We start from the raw sequence: 24987 nt of genomic DNA on the forward strand, positions 1-24987 counted from the left end.
AACTCTAGGAGAGAGTGAAGGACAGGGAAGCCTGGCATGCTGCAGTCCATGGAGAGTTAGACATAACTTAGACACTGAACAACAGTCAGTATTCTCGCCAGGGAGATCCCGTAGATAGTGGAGCCTGATGGACTACAGTCCATGGAGTTGCAAAAGAGTTGGACACAACTTAGTGACTAAACAACAAGAATAACAACAAAAATTCATTTCTTTCTGATGTAGAATTCACTTTTACCCAATTAAAAGTAGGAGCTATATCATAAGTTTGGAAACTATAAAGCAAAGTTATAGAATTTAAAATTAAATCTCTATCCCATTTGAGCTTTCATTATTTATTTTGTTTAGTTTTCTTCTTAGGGGCCAATTTCAATGTCTTCAATGTCTTAGAATTTCAATGTAAGGTTAGTTTTCAATCATAAATTTGCTAAAACCCTCGAAACTGATAGTCTTTTTTTTTTTTGCCACATCATTCATTGAATAAATTCATTAAAGATTTCCAACTTTCTAAATAGAAGAAATCAGAACATACAGGACCCATTGGAAAAAAAAAAATCACTGTTGTGAGGACACCAGAGGTTGACTTACAGACCAGTTCTTCAAGACTTCAAACATTTCTAATGTCTGCTTAATGGTGGGCAGTAAGTATAAACTGCCATGCTTGCTTTTTAAAAAACTGTTATTCAGCATCAGCTTCTCTCACACTGTGTTTGTCTGGGTAGGCAATTTACTCTTGCACTGTATTTATGTAACTGTTCCTCGCTGAAGCGTTTATGTATCTTTAAAAAATATGGCATTTTTATATGTACACTTTTATAATATAAATGTAAATATATAAATTTTGTGTCAGCTATGATTCAGCAGTTTTAAGTCTAAAGTCAGTAAAGGTATGTGGGCCACCAATGTTTCCTTACTTAATAAAATAGAACAAAACACTTTAATTTTAATTTTTATGAGCTAGCCCATTTCCGTTGATTAAAAACATGATTTCTGTCTATATACACATGAAAATAGATTCAGATTTTTGGGCACTTTAAAGTATATTTTGTGTATGACCTTTATATGCTTGTTATAAAAGTATTTTAAGTTCAAAGCAGTATTATACTTGCTAATAATTACCAATATTTTAATCTTGCTGTACTTTTCAGAATTCCTAGGACACTTCCCACTAAAGATATTAAGACTCTAGAAAAATGAAAGATGACAATTGTTCATTAAATAAAAGCAACTTGGGGGTGGGAAATAGAAGCTGTTTGAGAATATACAACCAAATCATAGTGCACATTTAAATTATAAAATTTCTTATTTTTTCAGTTTAAACAATTCTTAAAATTTCCTTTCAAAAAGCATACTGATTATATTTTAAACACACATCAAACATTGCAAACATATTTTTCACCTTTTACTAGTAACCCCTGCCCCCCTAAACAAAATCCTAGTGAAATAGATACTAGGTGTGTGGCCAAAGTCTGTGAATGTAGGCTATATGTAGGTTTGGTCTGCTGTGTTTCCTTTGAGTAAAGAATTAGAAACGTATGGCCTGCAGCCTGTATAACTGCACCTTTGTGGATCTTGCTACGTGGGAACATATTCTTCATATAATTTTTCAAGATCTTTTCTTTGCCAAAAAATGAATCATGTTCATAACAGAATAGTTGGGAAATATAAAAAAGTACAGGAAAAAAAAAACCCTGTAATCCTACCACCTAATGATACCTACTGGTGATACTCTGGTGTGTTTACTTCCTGTCTTTCTTTTTAAGCAAACAAAAATATAAATGTATACCTATAAAAATATGATTATGCTATTTACAGAGGTTGAGTTCCTGCTTTTCTCAATGGATCAAATGTTCTTGGTTGCTTCCCTTTCTCCTTATATGTTCTTTATAAAAATGTATGATTTTAATGGTCAAAAATATCTTCATTGAATAGATATAGCATACGGTAAAATAAAGACTGGTATTTATAATTTTATAGCTTTTAAAGTTTTACTTTGTGTAAGTAAAATTTAGGTGTTTTTTTTTGTTTTTTTTTTACAAAAATTGCTATATAAAATAAAACCTTAAAAGCTATAAAATTACAGATATCACATTTTGGACAACTGACGTCTCTCAGCATGATGTTCAAACAGTGGTACAAAGCCTCTTTATGGTTCTATAACTCCTCAAAAGCTGGGGAGGGTCAACAACATAGGCACTGCATGAGGATATGACATCCCCATGTTTCAGGTCATGTCTCAAGGTCCATTTGAAATTGAGAGAATCTGTAATGTCACACATGGATAACTGAAGGTCTGCTTGTAAAGTCCACATGCTGAACTCCTACAAGCTGTAAAACAGAGTTGATGGGTTTATGATCCAACCTATTCCTATCATGGTGTATAAAATGGATGTTGTTACCTAGAAGAGAATAAGAATAAAAGGTAAAGGTTAACATATAGGGTTATTCATTAGATGTACTGCTTTCTAGAATCAGAGCAGTATTTTAACTTCTAATTAGTCCAAATGAAAAAGTTATTTACCTGGAGTACATAGCATTCTCCATATAATGACACAATAAATTTTAATTAAGGTAGTAAAGCATGACAAAAATTATGGTTAAATAAGGTTAGTACTTAATTCTTTATGTACTTTCCCTGCTGCAAAGGGAAAGACTTAAATTATAACCTTCTGTTAGGTTTCATTAAATGTAATTAAATAAAACAGCTTGTCAAACAGACAGGAAGAATATGGAACTAGTGTAGATATCAAACCAGAAAATCATGTTTCTTAAATGTAATAACAGAATAAATCACTTCCTTAAAAAATTTACTCCTAATTACCAATTTAATAGCCTACATATATTATAACCATAGCCTAAAAGAGGCTGAAAAATAAGAGCATTAAGACAATCAGTTATATAATACAATTCTTCTATCTGCTCAAATGAAATAGTAGTAATTTAAGCGCAGGCGGCAGCGGCGGGCTGGCGCACTAAGCGCGGCTGAGAGCTACCCCGCGTCCGAGGTCAGGGGCAGCAGTCTAGAGTGCCAGGCTGCGATGGCACAGGAACGGCCAAGAGGAGCTACCCCGCGTCTGAGGCCAGGGGCGGCAGCCAGGAGGAGCCACCCGTGTCAGAGGTCAGAGGCGACGGCCAAGAGGAGCCACCGCGCATCCGAGGCCAGGGGTGGCACCCGAGAGGAGCCACCCTGTGTCAGAGGCCAAGGGCGGCAGCAGGAAGGAGCAACCCCACGCCAGAGGCCAGGGCAGCAACCGGGGAGCAGCAACCCCACGCCCAAGGCTAGGGGCAGCGGCCGGGAGGGGCAACCCCACGTCTAAGGAGTGGTGGCTGTGCGGGCACAGGAGGGCCTAGAGGAGCCATCCCACCCTGAAGGTCAGGAACGGCAGCAGGAGGAGATACTCCTCATCCAAGGTAAGGAGCAGTGGCTGTGCTTTGCTGGAGCAGCCGTGAAGAGATACCCCACACCCAAGGTAAGAGAAACTCAAGTAAGATGGTAGGTGTTGCAAGAGGGCATCAGAGGGCAGACACACTGAAACCATACTCACAGAAATCTAGTCAATCTAATCACACTAGGACCACAGCCTTGTCTAACTCAATGAAATTTATAGTCTAGATCCTGTTTACTTTAATTGTTGGAATGAAGACCAGAATTTTAACATAAAACAACATTAGATTACTAAATAAGAGGCCTGTTTTCTGCATTGTACCTATATGCTGTCTACACTAACCATTGTGGATTTAATATCATAAATTGGCTTTTTATAAAATAAGTTCAGTTCAGATCTCTAGTCATTCCCATTCTATTGATTTCCTCTATTTCTTTGCATTGATGGCTGAAGAAGGCTTTTTTTTATCTTTCCTTGCTATTCTTTGGAACTCTGCATTCAAATGGGTACATCTTTCCTTTTCTCCTTTGCGTTTTGCTTCTCTTCTTTTCACAGCTATTTGTAAGGCCTCCCCAGACAGCCATTTTGCTTTTTTGTATTTCTTTTCCGTGGGGATGGTCTTGATCCTTGTTTCCTGTACAATGTCACCATAGTTCACGAGGCACTCTATCAGATCTAGGCCCTTAAATCTATTTCTCACTTCCACTGTATAATCATAAGGAATTTGATTTAGGTCATACCTGAATGGTCTAGTGGTTTTCCCTGCTTTCTTCAATTTCATTCTGAATTTGGCAATAAGGAGTTCATGATCTGAGCCACAGTCAGCTCCCAGTCTTGTTTTTGCTGACTGTATAGAGCTTCTCCATATTTGGCTGCAAAGAATATAATCAATCTGATTTCAGTGTTGACCATCTGACGATGTCCATGTGTAGAGTCTTCTCTTGTGTTGTTGGAAGAGGGTGTTTGTTATGACCAGTGCGTTCTCTTGGAAAAACTCTATTAGCCTTTGCCCTGCTTCATTCCATATTCCAATGCCAAATTTGCCAGTTACTCCAGGTGTTTCTTGACTTCCTACTTTTGCATTCCAGTCCCCTATAATGAAAAGGACATCTTTTTTGGGTGTTAGTTCTCAAAGGTCTTGTAGGTGTTCATAGAACCATTCAACTTCAGCTTCTTCAGCATTACTGGTTGGGGCATAGAGTTGGATTACTATGATATGGAATGGTTTGCCTTGGAAACGAAGAGAGATCATTCTGTCGTTTTTGAGATTGCATCCAAATACTGCATTTCGGACTCTTTTGTTGACCATGATAGCTACTCCATTTCTTCTAAGGGATTCCTGCCCACAGTAGTAGATATAATGGTCATCTGAGTTAAATTCACCCATTCCAGTCCATTTTAGTTCGCTGATTCCTGGAATATTGATGTTCACTCTTGCCATTTCCTGTTTGACTATTTCCAATTTGCCTTGATTCATGGACCTAACATTCCAGGTTCCTATGCAATACTGCTCTTTACAGCATTGGACCTTGCTTCTATCACTGGTCACATCCACAGCTGGGTATTGTTTTTGCTTTGGCTCCATCCCTTCATTCTTTCTGGAGTTATTTCTCCACTGATCTCCAGTAGCATATTGGGTACCTACTGACCTGGGGAGTTCCTCTTTCAGTATCCTGTCATTTTCCCTTTTCATACTGTTCATGGGGTTCTCAAGGCAAGAATACTGAAGTGGTTTACTATTCCCTTCTCTAGTTGACCACATTTTGTCAGCCCTCTCCACTATGACCCGGCCATCTTGGGTGGCCCCGCGGGCATAGCTTAGTTTCATTGAGTTAGACAAGGCTGCGACAGACCACACAGAAGCGTGGCCGAGAGGAGCTACCCCACGCCCGAGGTCAGGGGCAGTAGCCGGGAGGAGCAACCCCATGTCCAAGGAGCAGTGGCTGCCCGGGAGCAGAAGGGCCGAGAGGAGCTACTCCACGTTCAATGTCAGGAAGGATGGCTTTGAGGAGATACCCCTCATCCAAGGTAAGGTGCAGCGGCTGTGCTTTGCTGGAGAGATACCCCACATCCAAGGTAAGAGAAACCCAAGTAAGGCAGTAGGTGTTGCAAGAGGCATCAGAGGGCAGACACACAAACCATAATCACAGAAAACTAGTCAGTCTAAAAGATGTCATACAGATGGCCAAAAAGTACATGAAAAGATGTTTAACACTGTTACTTATCAGAGAAATGCAAATCAAAACTATAATAAGGTATCTCCTCACACTGGTTCGAATGGCCATTATAAAAAAGTCTACCAACAATAAATGCTGGAGAGGGTGTAGAGAAAAGGGAACCTTCTTACAGGGTCAGTGGGAATGTAAACTGGTACAACCACTACGGAGAACAGTATGCTGCTAAGCTGCTAAGTTGCTTCAGTCGTGTCCGACTCTGTGCAACCCCATAGACGGCAGTCCACCAGGCTCCCCCGTCCCTGGGATTCTCCAGGCAAGAACACTGGAGTAGGTTGCCACTTCCTTCTCCAATGCATGGAAGTGAAAAGTGAAAGTGAAGTCACTCAGTCGTGTCCGACCCTCAGCGACCCCATGGACTGCAGCCTTCCAGGCTCCTCCATCCATTAGATTTTCCAGGCAAGAGTACTGGAGTGGGGTGCCATTGCCTTCTCCGATGGAGAACAGTATGGAGGTTCCTTAAAAAACTAAATATAGGGCTTCCCTGGTGGCCCAGTGGTAAAGAATCTGCCAGCCAGTGCAGGAGACATGGGTTCAATCCCTGATCCAGGAAGATTCGACATGCTGAGCAGCAACTAAGCCCACATGCCACAACTATTGCGCCTCTGCTCCAGAGCCCAAAAGCCACAACTACTGAAGCCCCAGAGCCAGTGCTCTGCAGGCAACAAGAAAGCCCCTGGAATGAGAAGCGTGTGCACCACAACTAGAGAGTAGCTGCCACTCACCACAACTAGAGAAAAGCCTGCATAGCAACAAAGACCCAGCACAGCCAAAAATAAATAAATAAAAAATTTAAAAAAAAACCCTAAGAACTACCATATGATCCAGCAATCCCACTCCTGGGTATGAATCTGGAGAAAACCATAATTTAAAAAGATACATGCACTCCAATGTTCACTGCAGCACTATTTACAATAGCCAGGACATGGAAGCAACCCAATGTCCATCAACAGGGAAACAGATACACAATGGAATCTCAGCCATAAAAAGGAATGAAATAACGCCACCCGCAGCCACATTGATGAACCTAGGGATTATCATACTATGTGAACTAAGTCAAAGAAAGATAAATATCATATGACATCACTTACATGCGGAATCTAAAAAAAAAATGATACAAATGAACTTATTTACAGAACAGAAACAGACTTCAACTTATGGTAGCCAAAGGGGAGAGATGGAGGGAGGAATAAATTAGGAGTGTGAAATTAACATATATACACTACTATATATATAATAGGTAATCAACAAGGACCTACTGTATTGAACAGGGAACTCTACCCAATATTTTGTAATAACTTACATAGGAAACATAATGCTGAAAAAATCCATACCTCTAAGGGATTCTTGCCCACAGTAGTAGATATAATGGTCATCTGAATTAAATTTGCCCATTCCAGTCCATTTTAGTTCACCTAAAATATAGATGTTCACTCTTGCCATCTCCTGCTTGACCACTTCTAATTTACCTTGATTCATGGACCTAACATTCCAGGTTCCTAAGCAGTATTGCTCTTTACAGCATCGGACTTTATTTCCATCACCAGTCACATCTGCTCTTTATAGCATCGGACTTTATTTCCATCACCAGTCACTTCCACAGCCGGGCTCATCCACAGCTTTTACTCTGTCTCTTCATTCTTTCTGGAGTTATTTCTCTACTCTTCTCCGGTAGCATACTGAGCACCCACTGACCTGGGGAGTTCATCTTTCAGTGTCCTATCTTTTTGCCTTTTCATACTGTCATGGGGTTCTCAAGGCAAGAATACTTAAGTGGTTTGCCATTCCCTTTGCCAGTGGACCACATTTTGTCAGAACTCTCCACCATGACCCGTCCATCTTGGGTGGCTCTACAAAGCATGGCTCATAGTTTCATTGAGTTAGACAAGGCTGTGGTCCATGTGATCAGTTTGATTGGTTTTCTATGATTGTAGTTTTCATTCTGTCTGCCTTATGAAGGACAAGGATAAGAAGCTTATGGAATCTTCCTGATGGGAGAGGCTGACTGTGGGGGAAACTGGGTCTTGTTCTGAGGGGCGGGGCATGCTCAGTAAATCTTTAATCCAATTTTATATTGATGGATGGGGCTGTGTTCCCTCCCTGTTGTTTGACCTGAGGCCAAACTATGGTGGAGGTAATGAAGATACAGGCGACCTCCTTCAAAAGGTCCTGTGGATGCACTGCCGTACTCAGTGCCCCTGACCCTGCATCAGGCCACCACCAACCCATGCCTCCACCGGAGACTTCTGGACACTCACAGGCAAGTCTGGGTCAGTCTCTTGTGGGGTCACTGCTCTTTTCTCCTGGGTCCTGGTGTGCACAGGGTCTTATTTGTGCCCTCCAAGAGTCTGTTTCCCTAGTCCTATGTAACTTCTGTAATCAAATCCCACTCGCCTCCAAAGTTAAATTCTCTGGGGGTTCTCAGTCCCTTTGCCAGATCACCAGGTTAGGAAATCTGTTGTGGGTTCTAGAACTTTCTTAACAGTGCAAGAATTTCTTTGGTATAATTGTTCTGCATTTTGTGGGTCGTCTGCTCACCTCCACTGAAATTTTTAAAGAGTGTTATAGCCACATACAAATCACCAAACCGCCACTGATTTTCCCTATCCCGAATACCTGGAATCACTCAGGCATGGAATGGCGGCCACAGTACATCCAGTAAACAGACATCAAAAATATACAGGAGTGTTTGAAGACAAACGACGTCCCCTGTGAGAGCACAGCATCCTGACTGCTACCGCGCATACTTTTACATGACGGCTACTTTATAAAGAAAGTGGATGGCCTCTTGACTTCCAGATAGCATAAAAAGCACACTGCTGAAGCTGAGCTTTGATGCTTACCTGGACCTAAAATGAGTGTTCCACCTTGCTGAGCTGGGTCTCCTTGAAAATCAAAAAGAGGGCCAGTTACTGCTCTCCACAGGCTCCGAATGCTTCCTGAGAGTATATTTGATTTTACATGGGGGCTCTGTCCTGAAATATTAGGAATTGTCTTTAGATGTTATCATTTTATATTTGACTTGACATTAAGATAACGTTAGTATTTTTAGAAAACAGTCTCTCTCTTATGTATTATCTTACTTTTGACTTGCCTTTTTCTCTTCCTTCGAAGAACAGTTTCTCAGCCTTTCACTACTGATGTTTAGACCAGATAAGTCTTTGTCCTGAGTAACGTAGGGTGATTACCATCATCCATGCTCTCTGAACTTACTTCATGCCATAGCAACCACCATTTACCAAGCTGTGACAACTGAAAATGTCTCCAGACAGTGGCAAATATCCCCTGGGTGGGAGAGGGGTCAAAATTGTCCTCAGTTGAGAACTACTACTTTAAAAGAGGAAGTGATGACAGACCCAGATCATTTTCTGCCACTGAAAAATGTCAGCTGTAGAATTCTCAAACTGGCAGCGCTTTCCTTTTTAATCCCCCATTTATATTTGGTTTGGTCTCTTATCTAGTAATAGATAACTACATTCCTCTTCAAAAGACATTGCGGCACAGACTACTGTTATATGCTGGTCGAAACTTGTTTACTCTTTCTGGGACCACAGCTAAACATTTCCCAGTCTTCCTGGGGTTTGATATGGCTCTATGACCACAATCAAACCAATGAGTAAAATAATGTGTGCCACTTCCCGGGCATCTCCTAAAAACCTCTCCAGAGGTGCTTATTCATGTTTTTTCTATCAGGTTGGTGCAAATATAGCTGCAGTTTTTGCATTGTTGGAATTTGCCATTTGATTTTGGAATACATTCTTAATAAATGTGGTTATGTTATATATCATTTTAATGCACATTTCTCATTTTATGTTTTTTTTGCTAATGACTTATTACTTGCTATTTATTTCATATTTATTTTGGACTATGGAAATGATGTTAGACAACCAAATCTGAGCAATTTTCTCATTTGAGTTTAAAATGAATCATAAAGCAGTAGAAACAACTCAGTGATGCACTGGCCCAGGAACTGTTGATGAATGTACAGTGCAGTGGTGGTTCAAGAAGTTTTACAAAGGAGACAAGAGCCTTGAAGATGAGGAACATAGTGACCAGCCGTCGGAAGCTGACGACGATCAACTGAGATCATCAAAGCTGATCTTACAACTACATGAGAAGTTTCCAAAGAACTCAACATAGGCTGTTCTACAGTCATTGGGCATTTGAAGCAAACTGGAAAGGTGATAAAGCTTAATGAGTGGGTGCCACATGAGCTGACCAGAAATTTTTAAAAATGTCATTTTGAAGTGTTGTCTTCTCTTATTCTATGCAACAACAAGGAAGCATTTCTCAATCGGATTGTGGTGCGCAATGACAACTGGTGATGACCAGCTCAGTAGCTGGACCGGGAAGAGGCTCCAAAGCACTTCCCAAAGCCAAACTTGCACCACAAAAAGGTCATGGTCACTGTATCACTACAGCGTTCTGAATCCTGGTGAAACCATTACATCTGAGAAGTATGCTCGGCAAATTGATGAGATGCACCAAAAACTGAAATGCCTGCTCCTGGCATTGGTCAACAGAAAGGGCCCAGCTCTTCTCCATGATAATGCCCGCACGTAGCACAACCAATGCTTCAGAAGTTGAACGAACTGGGCTACGTAGTTTTGCCTCATTCGCCATATTCACCTGACCTCTTGCCAACTGACTACCACTTCTTCAAGCATCTCGACAACTTTTTGCGGGGAAAATGCTTCCACAACCAGCAGGAGGCAGAAAATGCTTTCCAAGAGTTTGTTGAATCCCAAAGAATGGATTTTTACACTACAGGAATAAACCAATTTATTGCTTGTTGCCAAAAATGTGTTGATTGTATTGATACCTATTTTGATTAATAAAGATGTATTTGAGTCTAGTTATAATTTAAAATTCATGGTCTAAAACATCAATTACTTTTGCACCAACCTAAATACATCCTTTGAAGTTTGGATTGACAATGGCAGAGCCACATGATGGAAGAGGCCTGAGTCTTTCCTACTGTGTCCCTCAATTGCTGCCTGGAGAAGCACCCAGTAGAAATATCCTTCTTGAAATGTGAATGAATAGGAACTAACTTCATTCTTTATATGCCACTGAGACTCTGAGGTTTAGCTATAACAACAGTAACTATAGCTACCTTTCCATTTTTACTTGTCAGTTTTTCTATTTCCTTTCTCACAGTGACTGATACTTTCACTACCTTTGAGTAAAGAAACTACTTGTTTTATAACTTATCTTTTTCCTACCCCTGCCTTTTATTAAAAAAAAAAAAAATCTGGACTCCACCGACTCTAAGGCCAGAGAGTGACCGAGCAGTGAGACACTGCAGCCCAGGTCTTCCTGCCTGCCGCGGTCTGCCTCTCCAGGTGCATGTCAACCAGTGTACACAGTTACCAGTCCCATTTATCTTCTCCTGTGGGAGTCACAGCACAGAGCTAACCCCTCAGCCCTGTGGTCCAGCTTCAACTAGTGCTTTGGGCTTTTTCTTTTAATGATTATGCTGCCTTTGACCTGCCTGATTTCAGATACCTATTATTTCCTTCATCTCTCCAACTTTTCTATTTCTTTTGTGTTTATTAGAGGATGGACATTCATTCCTCTTACCAAGAAGCAGATACATTCTCACTAGCTTAGAGACATGGGTAAAGGACTCAAGTTTATGTTTTCAAGGATTTTATACCTAAAATAAATGTTCATAAATCCAAACTATCTCCTTATGTCCAAAGAAGGGTCATTTCATATTTCTGAAATTAAAAAAATTCATTTGAAGAAGATTCTACAACCTAGAATTTCACAATCTTGGCTGTAAAGCACAATCTAATTTTGCCAGTATGAATTTAGTTATGTGTAAAACTCCTGTTTTTTTTTTTTTTCAATGTTTTCCTCTTTACTTTGGTTCTTGGACTCAAGACCAGAATTTGAATTTGAAATGTTAGATTAAGTATTGTAAGAAGCATGTTTCCTGCATGCACTTACCTGCTGTCTATAGCGATCACTATAGATTCAATGCCATAAACTGGCTTATTATCAAGTAAGGCAAGATGAAATATCAGGTAAACCCATTACCTCCTTGAATTTAGTGGCTTTATTTTCTTATTCTTTGTCTTTATAACCTGTCCCATTAATTTTAAATTATTATATTTTATTTTCAATGTTGCTTTCAAGTAGGATTATTCTGAGACTGATTCTAAGACCTGTGCTTTTTCAGGTGGGAACTTTAAAAAATCATTTCATGAGAACCTAGTGTTTTCTGTTTGGAAAGAGAGTTGTTTGACACAGATCAAAGGAGTTTAAATGATTTGAATATACTTTCTTTATCATTATAAGCATGTATTTTGCTTTAAATTCATCTGTTTTCTTTGCAATTCTCTCTCTCTATTGAGGCAATGAATGATGAGGTGTTACTAAAGTAAAACTCACAGTTTATATCAAAAGCAGCTAAATGATAAACAGACCTTACATGTGCTGAGGCTCTGATATAGCACAGGAAAACAGTCTACCAAAGATTAAGGTTCACAATCTGTACTGTTGCAATTTCCTATACTAAAAAGAGAGGAGGAAAAAAAGAACAGATTCTCTATCTATGGTACCTCATCGTTAGTTTTAATAAAGTTTAGGTTGCTTTCTTTCAAAACATTAGTAAAGGAAGGGATCATGTCAACTCTGCTTCATAAGTGGCAGCTCTGTGATCTGTCCCTCTGTGTCTCTATTTCATGCCCTGTCATTTCTTTCTAGGCTATTACTACAAACTTGTCAAGAACACCAATTACAATGGATACCTCCTGTTTGGCACGTTCCAATTGCTCCTTTACCTGGCAACAAGACTTCTCCACTCAAACACTTTTATGACTCCCCCACTGCCTTGAGAACGAATCCAAACTCCTTGGCTTGTTCCCAGACTCAGTCCCTTGGCTCACACAATTCCCAACTGGCTCCTAGTCTCTGGCCAGACATAGAGAACTCTTGCAGTTCTCCAAGAGTCAAAATTTTTCATACTGATGGGCTACTTTCTGTCAGCTGCAGCATTCCCAGCCTCACTTCACCCAGCTAACTCCTTAAAGAGTGAGCTTAGACAACACCATTTCTAAGAAGCCCTCCCAGATTCTTCTCTCCCTGTGCATTTCTGGTATTACAGGCATTTCTGTATTATCTGCTAAGTCGCTTCAGTCGTGTCCGACTCTGTGCAACCCCATAGACAGCAGCCCACCAGGGTCCCCTGTCCCTGGGAGTCTCCAGGCAAGAACACTGGAGTGGGTTGCCATTTCCTTCTCCAATGCATGAAAGTGAAAAGTGAAAGTGAAGTCGCTCAGTCGTGTCTGACTCTTAGCGACTCCATGGACTGCAGCTTACCAGGCTCCTCCGTGAAATGAGATTTTCCAGGCAAGAGTACTGGAGTGGGGTGCCATTGCCTTCTCCATTCTGTATTATAGGTATTGCCAATACATGCTCTCCTCTTTTACAAGCCCTAAGCTGTAATGTAATTAACTGTTTGCTTCTTTCTCCCAGGGTAGATTATGAGCATTGGGAGGGCAGGGACTGCGTCTTTTGTCACAGTCGTCCTGGGAACAGCCAACACAGTGGGTACCATGGGTGTCATTCTCAACATTTGTTCAGAGTAAGTGATCTGGGTTCTAGTTGAGTTCTCTTGCTTGGTATTTCAGAAGCCAAGTTCCTTTTATCTAAAACACATATCAATAGTTCACCTAAAGCTTATTGTACTTTTAATTATAAAGAATTGTGCAAGGGCAGGGAATGTGAACCATATAGAGATGAATAAAACATCAAACCTTTCAACTAACTATACTACTTATCACCTTAAGTTCGATCATAGAGTATATAATAAAGTACAAGATGCTATTAAAAAACAATGAGGGAAGCAACTGCTTCTGCTGGTAGAGCTATTGAGACCCCCTTTGAGTTGGGCTTTAGATGAAAACTAAGATTTCATCAGTTAAAGAACATAAGAGTGTTCAAAGCCATGGTGTTGAGGTATGAAAATATATTAACTTAAGCAATATTATTTTTCTTTTAAATACAAAAGTAAAATATACTCATTGTAAATATATATATATATATATATATATATATATATATATATATATGTATATATAAGCCACTGTTCTCACTCCCATGTCTTGGGGTAAACATTGCAATGTCTTTTAAAACAATCTTCATCACAGATATAGATATTTATGTTTATGAAAATAGTTTTTATTTTCACAAAAATGAAATCATACTGAAAACACTGCTTTGAACTTGCATTTTTTCATTCATTTAGAACTTCACCAACAGCCTTCCATGTCATTACATCCAGGAAATGAATCTTTTAGAGTATCATGAATCTGGACCACTTATTAGAATCATAAAGAGCAGGTTGATTTATGAATTTACCATTTGTTCCCCTATGCATATATATACTTATGTGAAATGTGAAATATACTATCAGGATTTCCTACTTGAGACATGTCTTACCTGAGGAGGCAATTTCTTCACCTCTTTTCATTCCCAATCTTTTATAAATTTCTCTCTCAGGATCAACATAGATTTCATGAGAATACCCAGTTAGTTTACAGAAAGGCTGAAAAAAAAAAGTATAGTTGGAATTTTTATCAAGACAAATGAGAGAAAAATAGTGATAATCTGACTAAATTTTAGCAAATTTAGACCCAGGTTCGATCCCTGGGTCAGGAAGATCCCCTGAAGAGGGGAATGGCTTCCCATTCCAGTATTCTTGCCTGGAGAATTCCATGGACAGGGGAGTATGGCAGGCTACAGTCCATGGGGTTGCAAAGAGTTGGACATGACTGAGTGACTAACACTTAAGTGATTTAGGTAATTATATAATTTTTACATCTAAAACAGATTTAGCCTGTTAGGGTCCCAATTGGCTATATATTTACCTCAATATGATGGTAGGATGACTGTCCAATCACTATGAGAGTGACATTTGCTTCCTTTAGGAGAGAAAAAGGACATGTACATATTATTAGAAATTATGTTTCCCTAATTATAACTTCCCCTAATCCAATTCTTTTCTTCCATTTTAATGCCACCTATAGGCTTCCAGAAGAATGGTATAAACAGCCAAATTGTGTGTCAAAGCAATTATGCTAAAATATGCAATTAATTCAGATGATTCTTTTGCTAAGTAAGAATTTAAAAATAATAGTCAGTAATTCTCTACACTTTCCCAAAAGGCATACATTAAACTAGAATAAACACTATTAAAGTAGGGTTATTTAATCAGACAATTTTATTCTTTCACATCTTGATTGACAAGGTCTGCTGAAAACAGATCTTAATTTTACAGAAGCTACCAATGCTTTCACTAAAAAGCTAACCTGGGGACAAACCTTTATATGCTTGAGGAAATACACCTGTATGTGGCTGTCACAAGAATGTGGAACTGTAATTCCATTAAGGATACAAATTTTTCATCTTTAAGTTATACTAGTAACTTCCTGTAATGAACAACTATTTGGAGTGTCTGTATTATAAAACTAAAGAAAAGAAAATATTTCTAGCATTTCTGTTTTTCATAATTATCAGTCAACATTTGAGAATAGGCAGGTTATTACGTAACATCAAAATCATTATTATGGTTAGTCCTTTTATAGTCAGGCAGTAATGAATAGGACAGAAATACACTTCCAATGAGTCTCTTCCCTTTTTGGAGGTGTTGGGGAGATGTGTGGGATGATGATAATCTGGGTTTATGAGCATCTGTGCTGGAGAGGCGGCGCATTCTGCACCTCATGCCATCACACTCCTCATAAACCGCAGGTGAGTTTCACCAGGCCGCCCGGAAGCGGGGCACGCTGCTGCTCACTCTAGGGAAACTTACTTGTAAGAAACTCTTGGGGATTTTGGCCAGATCTTCTACGTATTCCTTGCAGATGTAACACAGGAAATGCTGAAATCCCAACACAGGCAAAAAGGACAAGTTAGCAACTAACTCTCGGAGTCAGAAATAACCAAGTACTTATGCGTGACGTAATGCTACACCCAAGACTGTTAGAGATGTCAAGGGTGCCCAAATGTGCCCTGAAATTGGGCCCCACGCAGTCTCTGTTAGGCCTCTTCGCTCGCTGAGAAAATGGCCTTGGCTTGGCGGGCTGCTTTTCCTTTCCCGTTCAAGGAAGTGAGAGCGGAGTCCGCCTTCCAGAAACTTTTAGTGGACGACCACTAGAGGAGGGGTGAGGCCCGGCGGGTTCCGTTCTCCGGTCCTGGACCCTTCCAGAGGCCAGATGTAACTCCCCCCAGGGGAGGCCGTAGAAACAACCTCCATCCCTGCCTGCAGGTGAGGTCCCTGCGCCGGATCGTCCCGTCGCCCGTGCTCACCCGCACGAAGACCACGATAGCCCGGCGCTCTCGGAACAGCTCACCAAACGGCACAGGCCTCCCGGAGGCGTCCAGCACAGGCAGCTCGGCCACGGCGGCGGCCAGGGGCTGCCAGCTCGCGGGGCCGCTTGGGACTGGGGCTGGGGCGGCGTGACCGCTGACCTGCCGCGTGACCGGGGCCTCGGAGGGGTCTGCCATCCCGCCCTACGTCCGAGGGCCCTCGGATAGCGACCGAGCGGGAGGGAGGCTGGGTGGGTTGGATCGCGGCCAAGCGGAGCGCAAGGGGCGGGGCTCTCCGCGGGGCGGAGCTGCCGGGGCCCAGGCTCGCCGCGGAGCTCCGGGGCCTCACCCGGTGCCCCCGGCGGTTCTCAGGCAAGACCTCGAGAGTCTGCATTTGACGTGGCTCCGATGGTTCCGAAGCTGCAGAAAGGTACAGAACCACTCTCGAGTTTTCTGACCCAGCCGCTCGTGGTAGGAAGAGAGACAGAGACACGGAGGCGGGGTGGGGGGTAGCGCGGGGGCGGAGAGAGAAAGAGACAGAGACAAGGGAGACAGGGTGGAGAAAGACGGAGACGGAGAGACGGCGTGGAGCGGGGAGAAGGGGGGGAAGAGAGAGAAGAGAGAAAAGAGGAGAGCGAGATACCAAAGGCGAGAAAGGACTTATATATGAAGAAAGCCCCTGCCCTCCGTAGCCATCTGGGCTGAAGTTAGCTTCTTTTAGTTACCTTTTCAGGAGAGTTTAAATCCACTCCCTCCTCAGTTCTCATGCTTTTTTTTTTTTTTGGAGCTATCGTTAACATACACTGTAATGTATAAATCTTAAGTGTGGATTTAAATTTTATTTTTAGTTAAAATGTAAACATTTGTCAAAATTTTATCATGGAAATTTAAAAACATGCCCAGAAAGTTGAATTTTACAGTGAACACTCCCATATCTACCACCTAGATTCTACTGTTGGTTAACATTTTACTCTATTAAAATTAGTGCATCTGTCCACAGTTAGGTGAGTTTTGTCTGATTATTTACCCGTTATCCACTTATTGTTGCATGCTTGGTCCCTCTTTTGCAGCCCCCTGGATGGTAACTCGCCAGGCTCCTCTGTCCATAGGATTTTTCAGGCAAGAGTACTGGAATGGGTAGCTGTTCCCTCCTCCATGGGATCTTCCGAACCCAGGATCCAACCCAAGTCTCCTGTGTCTCCTGCTGCACTGCAGGCAGATTCTTTACCACTGAGCCACAGCTCCATAAAAATATAGACCATTGCTATCACTTGAGAAAATTCCCTCAATTATATTTTTTAATAGCTGGTATAATAAACCTATTTATAAATGTGCTAGGTTGTCTCAGGAGTCCATTTTCTTTCTTCAAACTTTTGTTTTGCTAAAGCTATTTACTAGGATCCTTAAGTGAGATGACTCTGTGTGTGTATGTATGTATGTATGTATGTATGTATGTATGTATGTAAATGATGGATTGAGAAGGATGAGAAAAATGGATTTAAATGGCTTTGCATCAGTTTTGTACATGTCCTACAGTACATGCATACCAGGTAGTCTTTTAAGCATGTTTCTATCCCACCTTACTTTCTTCTGGTGCAGGCTGCAGGCAAGCATGCATATGGGAATTTAGGAATTTTTGCAGCCTCTTTGAGACTCATCTGGTCCTGGAGTTGGAGTTTGGTTTTGTACTGGGGTTTCTCATAGATGGTGACAATGTGTCCAAGCCTTCCAGGGCAAAACAAGACAACATTCAGGTTCTTTGTCTTTAAAAGTTCACCCACCTTGTTTCTGGATTTGTGGTTCAGAAAATATGATCCTTTAGAGTCCTTTGGACTGAAAGGAGATTAAACGAGTCAATCTTGAAGGAAATCAACCCTGAATAATCATTGGAAGGACTGATGCTAAAGCTCCAGTACTTTGGCCACCTGATGCGAAGAGCCAAATCATTGGAAAAGACCCTGATGCTGGGGAAAATTGAAGGTAGAAGTAGAGGATGACAGAGAATGAGATGGTTGGACGGCATCACCGATTCAATGGACATGAATTTGGGCAGCCGGGAGGTGCTGAGGGACAGGGAAGCCTGGTGTGCTGCAGTCTATGGTGTCACAAAATGTCGGACACAACTTGGTGACTAAACAACAACAAAGTTTATGGTGTTTGTTTAGTGGAAGACCTTCAGGATCACCCTTATCTAGCACAGAGTATTCACTCTGCCACAAAGTACAGGAGAGGCTGATCCAGAATCCTCTGGCTTTCGGTTGTGTAAAGACATCCATTACTGAACACACATTTAAGTGCTCCTAGTTTGAGAAACTCTGCTGTGGGTTTGGACAGTTCTAATCATAGACCTATTTCTAGGTCATATCTCCCAGTGCTGGGGTACCACAGATGTACTCTCAGGGGCACTGCAGCATATTTTAAATACTTGAGGGAAGTAGAGGTTATCTGTTTGACATCCTTCTTGTGAGGGGAGGTAGTTCATGATTTCCATTAGACTGCATTTCTTTTCACTATATTTTAAATAATGTCATATCTTTGCCAAGCTGAGTTTCTAACAATTGTGATAAAAAACTAGAACCTCACAAAAATCACTGTGTTTAGGGAATGAGGTTGGAGATGTCCAATCTGATTCCAAGATTGGAGAAGTTGTGCAATGTCCAACAGGTAGGCATGCCCTGGGTGAAATAAAGATGTTACTTTTTCTTATAGTGCGTGTGTTAGTCATATCCGACTCTTTGCGACTGTTTGCAACCCTTTGGACTGTAGCCCGCCACGCTCCTCTGTCCATGGGTTTTTCCAGGCAAGAATACTGGAGTAGGTTGCCATTTCCTCCTCCAGGGGATCTTCCAGACCAGGGATGGAATCCATGTCTTCTGCATCTCTTGCACTGCAGGCAGATTCTTTACCACTGAGCCACCTGGGAAGCCCCCTTAATTTATAGTTGTATCTTAAAATAGCTACTAAGTTGTTCAGACAGAAGTTGTTTGGATCTAACTTCTAAGTAAAAGGAACTGATAGGAATTTCTTTCAGCCTAAGGGTGCTGTGAATAAACTACTGACACCAACAAATAAACTACTGTGAACCAAGAAAGTTTGGAAATCTTTGAATCAGACAGTAAGCTCCTTGCCTCTTGCAGCACTGTAATATCTTCACAGACTGGCACGAAGTCTGGCACGTTGTAGGCCTCTCTGAATATTGTCTGATTGGTCAATGCGCGGAATGTGCAAGAAATGGTGGCCTTAGAGAGTTTTCAGCAGCTAGCACGGATCCAGTATGAACGGGAGCAAAGTAGGCAGAGTGCTTTACAGAACTGGTATTTTCCACCATTTGATACAAGCAAGGCAGAGCTCAGCAGCCATATCTGACTGCAAGTGTGCCAGTCCACAGAAACCCACCAACCTAACTCCCAACCAGCTCTATTTCATTCAGATTATTCCAGAGATGAGCCCTACCTGGTAGTGAATGCCCAGATTTCCTGGGTTTAGATGCTGTAACAACTAACTCCAACCACAGTCTTCACACTGGTGTTCCAATAGATGGTCAAAACTCCCCCAAACTTCCTGGTTGAACTTGGGGCTATGTCACTTGGTTCATCATATATTCTAGCTCATCAAATATTCCAACTTATCAGGTTTTCCTGACCTCCTAATTGCTGGTTATTTGGTACACTGCATGCTTTTTTTTTTTAAAGCATGTATTACAGTTATGATTATTTATTTTTTTGTCCATTTCTTTTTTTATTGAAATATAGTTGATTTATAGTGTGGTGCTAGTTCCTGATGTACAGCAAAGTGATTCAGTTATGCAGATATATATATATATATATATACACACCCATGTATATATATTCTTTTTCACATTATTTTTCATTATGTTTTATTATAGGATATTGAATACAGTTTCCTGTGCTATACGGTAGGATTTTATTGTTTATTTTATATATAATAGCTTTTATCTGCTATCTAGAAAGATTAAGTTAACTAAGACAAGCTCAAGGCAAGGAGACAATAGTCTAGTTATGAAGATAAATTCAGAATAAATAGTTGTGATGAAAAGCAATAAATACTATAGCAGAAGTATGAATAAAATATAGTGAGAACTTGAATCAGTTATTGTACTTTTGGTTTCAAGTGACAGAAAACCTTGGCTCAAATGGTTTTGCATCATAAGGATATTTATTATCTACCATAACAGGAAATTCAGAGACAAGTCAGATTGTGTGCTGTGCTTACTCGCTCAGTCATGTCTGACTCTTTGTGACCTGATGGACTGCAGCCCGTCAGCCTCCTCTGTCCATGGAATTCTCCAAGCAAGAATACTGGAGATGGTTGCCATGCCCTCCTCCAGGGGATCTTCCCAACCCAGGAATCAGATGGGGTCTCCTGCATTGCAGGTTGATTCTTTACCAGCTGAGCTATCAGGGAAGCCCCAGGTAGGTTCTAGGAGTGGTATTCCTCCCTCAGCTCTTCTCTTAGTTCTACCCTCCTTTGTTCTGGTATTGCCTTAAGCTGGCCTCCTGTGTAGTCACAAGCTGGATCCCAGTAGCAGTAGAGCTGCATTTTCTAGTTCAGATGCGATGAAGAGACGTAGAACATTTTCATCCCCAGAAGCTCTAGCAAACTTTTCCTTTTAGTTTAGCTTACCTAAATTTGCTATTAAAAATTTTATTAAACAGAAACTTGAGTTAAATAGAGTTGGGAAACCAGAAGGGGGAGCTCTCACACCCTGCAGTGATAGCTGAGCTCAACAGTTTTAAGAAAGATTCCTTTCCTGGCAAGGACTTGGCCAATGAAAAGCTATGGACTCTGCTCACTGTGGCCTCCCAACTTCCTTTTCCCTCTATGAAAATGTGCATCTTTCCTTGTGGTGGGTGAACTTGCATGTGGCTCACCATGGTTGCAGACCTACAACTGCAATTCCCTGTTGCTTCAGAATAAACCCATCTTTTTTGGAGAAAAGCCTGGCAGCCTATTTGTTTCAGGTCAACACAGCTTAGACGTACGCTGCTCTGGACCAATCTCTGGCAAAAGACTATGACTGGTTATTTCAAAAAACTGAAATAAAAAAATAAACAGAGCTGAACTCAACTGGTTGAAAATCTATAAACAGGATGATCAATAATCTGAGTAGATTTGCTGGTTAGTAATAAATGCATCTCAGCTATGAATCCCCCCTTCATTGCTTGATCTCTTGCCTGGAAAATCCCATGGACAAAGGAGCCTGGTAGGCTGCAGTCCATGAGGTTGCTAGGAGTCGGATGCGACTGAGCAACTTCAGTTTCACTTTTCACTTTCATGCATTGGAGAAGGAAATGGCAACCCACTGCAGTGTTTTTGCCTGGAGAATCTCAGGGACAGGGGAGCCTGGTGGGCTGCCGTCTATGGGGTCGCACAGAGTTGGACACGACTGAAGTGACTTAGCAGCAGCAGCAGCATTGCTTGATCTATGGTAATAAAGCATTTCTCCTCTGCAGTAAACACATCTTGTCAGTAGGGGGTGGTAATAACCGTGTATTTCTGATGGTTTGTCATCTGGGGCCTTGCTGGCCCTGGAGGGACTGCCAGGTAGCCAGTTCCTAGAGACAGCAAAGGGCTTGCTAGCAGGCACAGCTTTAAGATGCACACTAAAGAATTCAGAGTCTATACCCCTCAACCAGTCTTTTATTGGGCTCTCATACTAGGCCACTGTTCCTTTACACTAATCATTCCAGGGCCAGTTATCAGACAACCAGGAGCAGCCCCTACCCACTGGAGCTCACTAAAATTACCTAAGCTGCTTAATCCTAGGCCTATTTACCCTGCCTCTCCCATTCTTTCCCATGAAGACCACAATAAAGACTGTTGCCCATGTTTTCCTCTCACTCCCTCTGCCTCCTGACTGACTAATGGATCCTGTGTGGCCTTATGTGGCATGGCCTCCTTTCTCCTCTGGGGAACTGTGAGTAACAAACTATCTTTTCAATGGCAATTGTCTCCTGACTTGGCCTTCAGTTCAGTTTAGTTCAACCGCTCAGGCATGTCCCACTCTTTGCGACCCATTCATTGCAGCACGCCAGGCCTCCCTGTCCATCACCATCTCCCAGAGTTCACCCAAACTCATGTCCATAGAGACGGTGATGCCATCCAGCCATCTCATCCTCTGTTGTCCCCTTCTCCTCCTGCCCCAAATCCCTCCCAGCATCAGGGTCTTTTCCAATGAGTCAACTCTTTGCATGAGGTGGCCAAAGTACTGGAGTTTCAGCTTTAGCATCAGTCCTTCAAAAGAACACCCAGAGCTGATCTCCTTCAGAATGGACTGGCGGGATCTCCTTGCAGTCCAAGGGACTCTCAAAGTCTTCTCCAACACCACAGTTCAAAAGCATCAATTCTTCGGTGCTCAGCTTTCTTCACAGTCCAACTCTCACATCCGTACGTGACCACAGGAAAAACCATAGCCTTGACTAGATGGACCTTTGCTGGCAAAGTAATGTCTCTGCTTTTTAATATGCTATCTAGGTTGACCATAACTTTCCTTCCAAGGAGTGTCATTTAATTTCATGGCTGCAATCACCATCTGCAGTGATTTTGGAGCCCCCCAAAATAAAGTCTGACACTGTTTCTACTGTTTCCCCATCTATTTCCCATGAAGTGATGGGACCGGATGCCATGATCTTCATTTTCTGAATGTTGAGCTTTAAGCCAACTTTTTCACTCTCCTCTTTCGCTTTTATCAAGAGGCTTTTTAGTTCCTCTCCACTTTTTGCCATAAGGGTGGTGTCATGGGCATATCTGAGGTTATTGATATTTCTCCCAGCAGTCTTGATTCCGCTTGTGCTTGTGCCTAGCGTTTCTCATGATGTATTCTGCATATAAGTTAAATAAGCAGGGTGACAATATACAGCCTTGACATACTCCTTTTCCTATTTGGAACCAGTCTGTTGTTCCATGTCCAGTTCTAACTGTTGCTTCCTGACCTGCACATAGGTTTCTCAAGAGGCAAGTCAGGTGGTCTGGTATTCCCATCTCTTGAAGAATTTTCCACAGTTTATTGTGATCCACACAGTCAAAGGCTTTGGCATAGTCAACAAAGCAGAAATAGATGTTTTTCTGGAACTCTCTTGCTTTTTCAATGAACCAGCGGATGTTGGCAATTTGATATCTGGTTCCTCTGCCTTTTCTAAAACCAGCTTGAACATCTGGATGTTCACGGTTCATGTATTGCTGAAGCCTGGCTTGGAGAATTTTGAGCATTACTTTACTAGCATGTGAGATGAGTACAATTGTGCAGTAGTTTGAGCATTCTTTGGCATTGCCTTTCTTTGAGATTGGAATGAAAACTGACCTTTTCCAGTCCTGTGGCCACTGCTGAGTTTTCCAAATTTGCTGGCATATTGAGTGCAGCACTTTCACAGCATCATCTTCCAGGATTTGAAATAGCTCAACTGGAATACCATCACCTCCACTAGCTTTGTGTGTAGTGATGCTTTCTAAGGCCCACTTGACTTCACATTCCAGGATGTCTGGCTCTAGGTGAGTGATCACACCATCCTGATTATCTGGGTTTTGAAGATCTTTTTTGTACAGTTGTTCTGTGTATTCTTGCCACCTCTTCTTAATATCTTCTGCTTCTGTTAGGTCCATACCATTTCTGTCCTTTATCGAGCCCATCTTTGCATGAAATGTTCCCTTGGTATCACTAATTTTCTTGAAGAGATCTCTAGTCTTTCCCATTCTGTTGTTTGCCTCAATTTCTTTGCATTGATCGCTGAGGAAGGCTTTCTTATCTCTCCTTGCTATTCTTTGGAACTCTGCATTCAGATGCTTGTATCTTTCCTTTTCTCCTTTGCTTTTCACTTCTCTTCTTTTCACAACTATTTTAAGGCCTCCTCAGACAGCCATTTTGCTTTTTTGTATTTCTTTTCTGTGGGGATGGTCTTGATCCCTGTCTCCTGTACAATGTCACGAACCTTAGTCCATAGTTCATCAGGCACTCTATCTATCAGATCTAGTCCCTTAAATCTATTTCTCACTTCCACTTTATAATCAAAAGGGATTTGATTTAGGTCAGACCTGAATGGTCTAGTGGTTTCCCCTACTTTCTTCAATTTGAGTCTAAATTTGGTAATAAGGAGTTCATGATCTGAGCCACAGTTAGCTCCTGGTCTTGTTTTTGCTGACTGTATAGAGCTTCTCCATCTTTGGATGCAAAGAATATAATCAATCTGGTTTCGGTGTTGACCATCTGGTGATGTCCATGTGTAGAGTCTTCTCTTGTGTTGTTGGAAGAGGGTGTTTGCTATGACCAGTGCATTTTCTTGGCAAAATTCTATTAGTCTTTGCCCTGCTTCATTCCATATTTCAAGGCCAAATTTTCCTGTTACTCCAGGTATTTCTTGACTTCCTACTTTTGCATTCCAGTCCCCTATAATGAAAAGGACATCTTTTTTGGGTGTTAGTTCTCAAAGGTCTTGTGGGTCTTCATAGAATCGTTCAACTTCAGCTTCTTCAGTGTTACTTGTTGGGGCATAGACTTGGATTACTGTGATATTGAATGGTTTGCCTTGGAAACGAAGAGAGGTCATTCTGTCGTTTTTGAGATTGCATCCAAATACTGCATTTGGACTCTTTTGTTGACCATGATGGCTACTCCATTTCTTCTGAGGGATTCCTGCCTGCAGTAGTAAATAAAATGGTCATCTGATTTAAATTCACCCATTCCAGTCCATTTTAGTTTGCTGCTTCCTAGAATGTCAACTTTCACTCTTGCCATCTCTTGTTTCCACTTCCAATTTGCCTTGATTCATGGACCTGACATTCCAGGTTCCTATGCAATATTGCTCTTTACAGCATCGGACCTTGCTTTTATCACCAGTCCCATCCACAGCTGGGTATTATTTTTGCTTTGGCTCCATCCCTTCATTCTTTCTGGAGTTATTTCTCCACTGATCTCCAGTAGCATTTGGGCACATACTGACCTGGGGAGTTTCTCTTTCAGTATCCTATCATTTTGCCTTTTCATACTGTTCATGGGGTTCTCAAGGCAAGAATACTGAATGGTTTGCCATTCCCTT

At 41.5% G+C, this 24987-nt stretch overlaps 1 protein-coding gene across 2 annotated transcripts; it reads right to left on the bottom strand.

Annotated features, from left to right (window-relative positions):
- On the bottom strand, nt 324-16208 carry AAED1 (AhpC/TSA antioxidant enzyme domain containing 1). 2 transcript variants are annotated; one of them, XM_005684152.3, is made up of 6 exons: nt 15938-16208; nt 15441-15509; nt 14497-14550; nt 14069-14174; nt 8461-8502; nt 324-2396 (listed from the first exon to the last, which is right to left on the bottom strand). In XM_005684152.3, the coding sequence occupies exons 1-6, from the start codon at nt 16133-16135 to the stop codon at nt 2269-2271; spliced, it is 597 nt and encodes a 198-aa protein (XP_005684209.1). In that variant the 5' UTR covers nt 16136-16208; the 3' UTR covers nt 324-2268. The 2 variants fall into 2 exon arrangements, with proteins under 2 accessions (XP_005684209.1, XP_005684208.1); XM_005684151.3 differs by having other exon boundaries at nt 8461-8592.

This window comes from Capra hircus, chromosome 8 (assembly GCF_001704415.2).
Source record: "Capra hircus breed San Clemente chromosome 8, ASM170441v1, whole genome shotgun sequence".
NCBI classification, from domain to species: Eukaryota; Metazoa; Chordata; class Mammalia; order Artiodactyla; family Bovidae; genus Capra; species Capra hircus.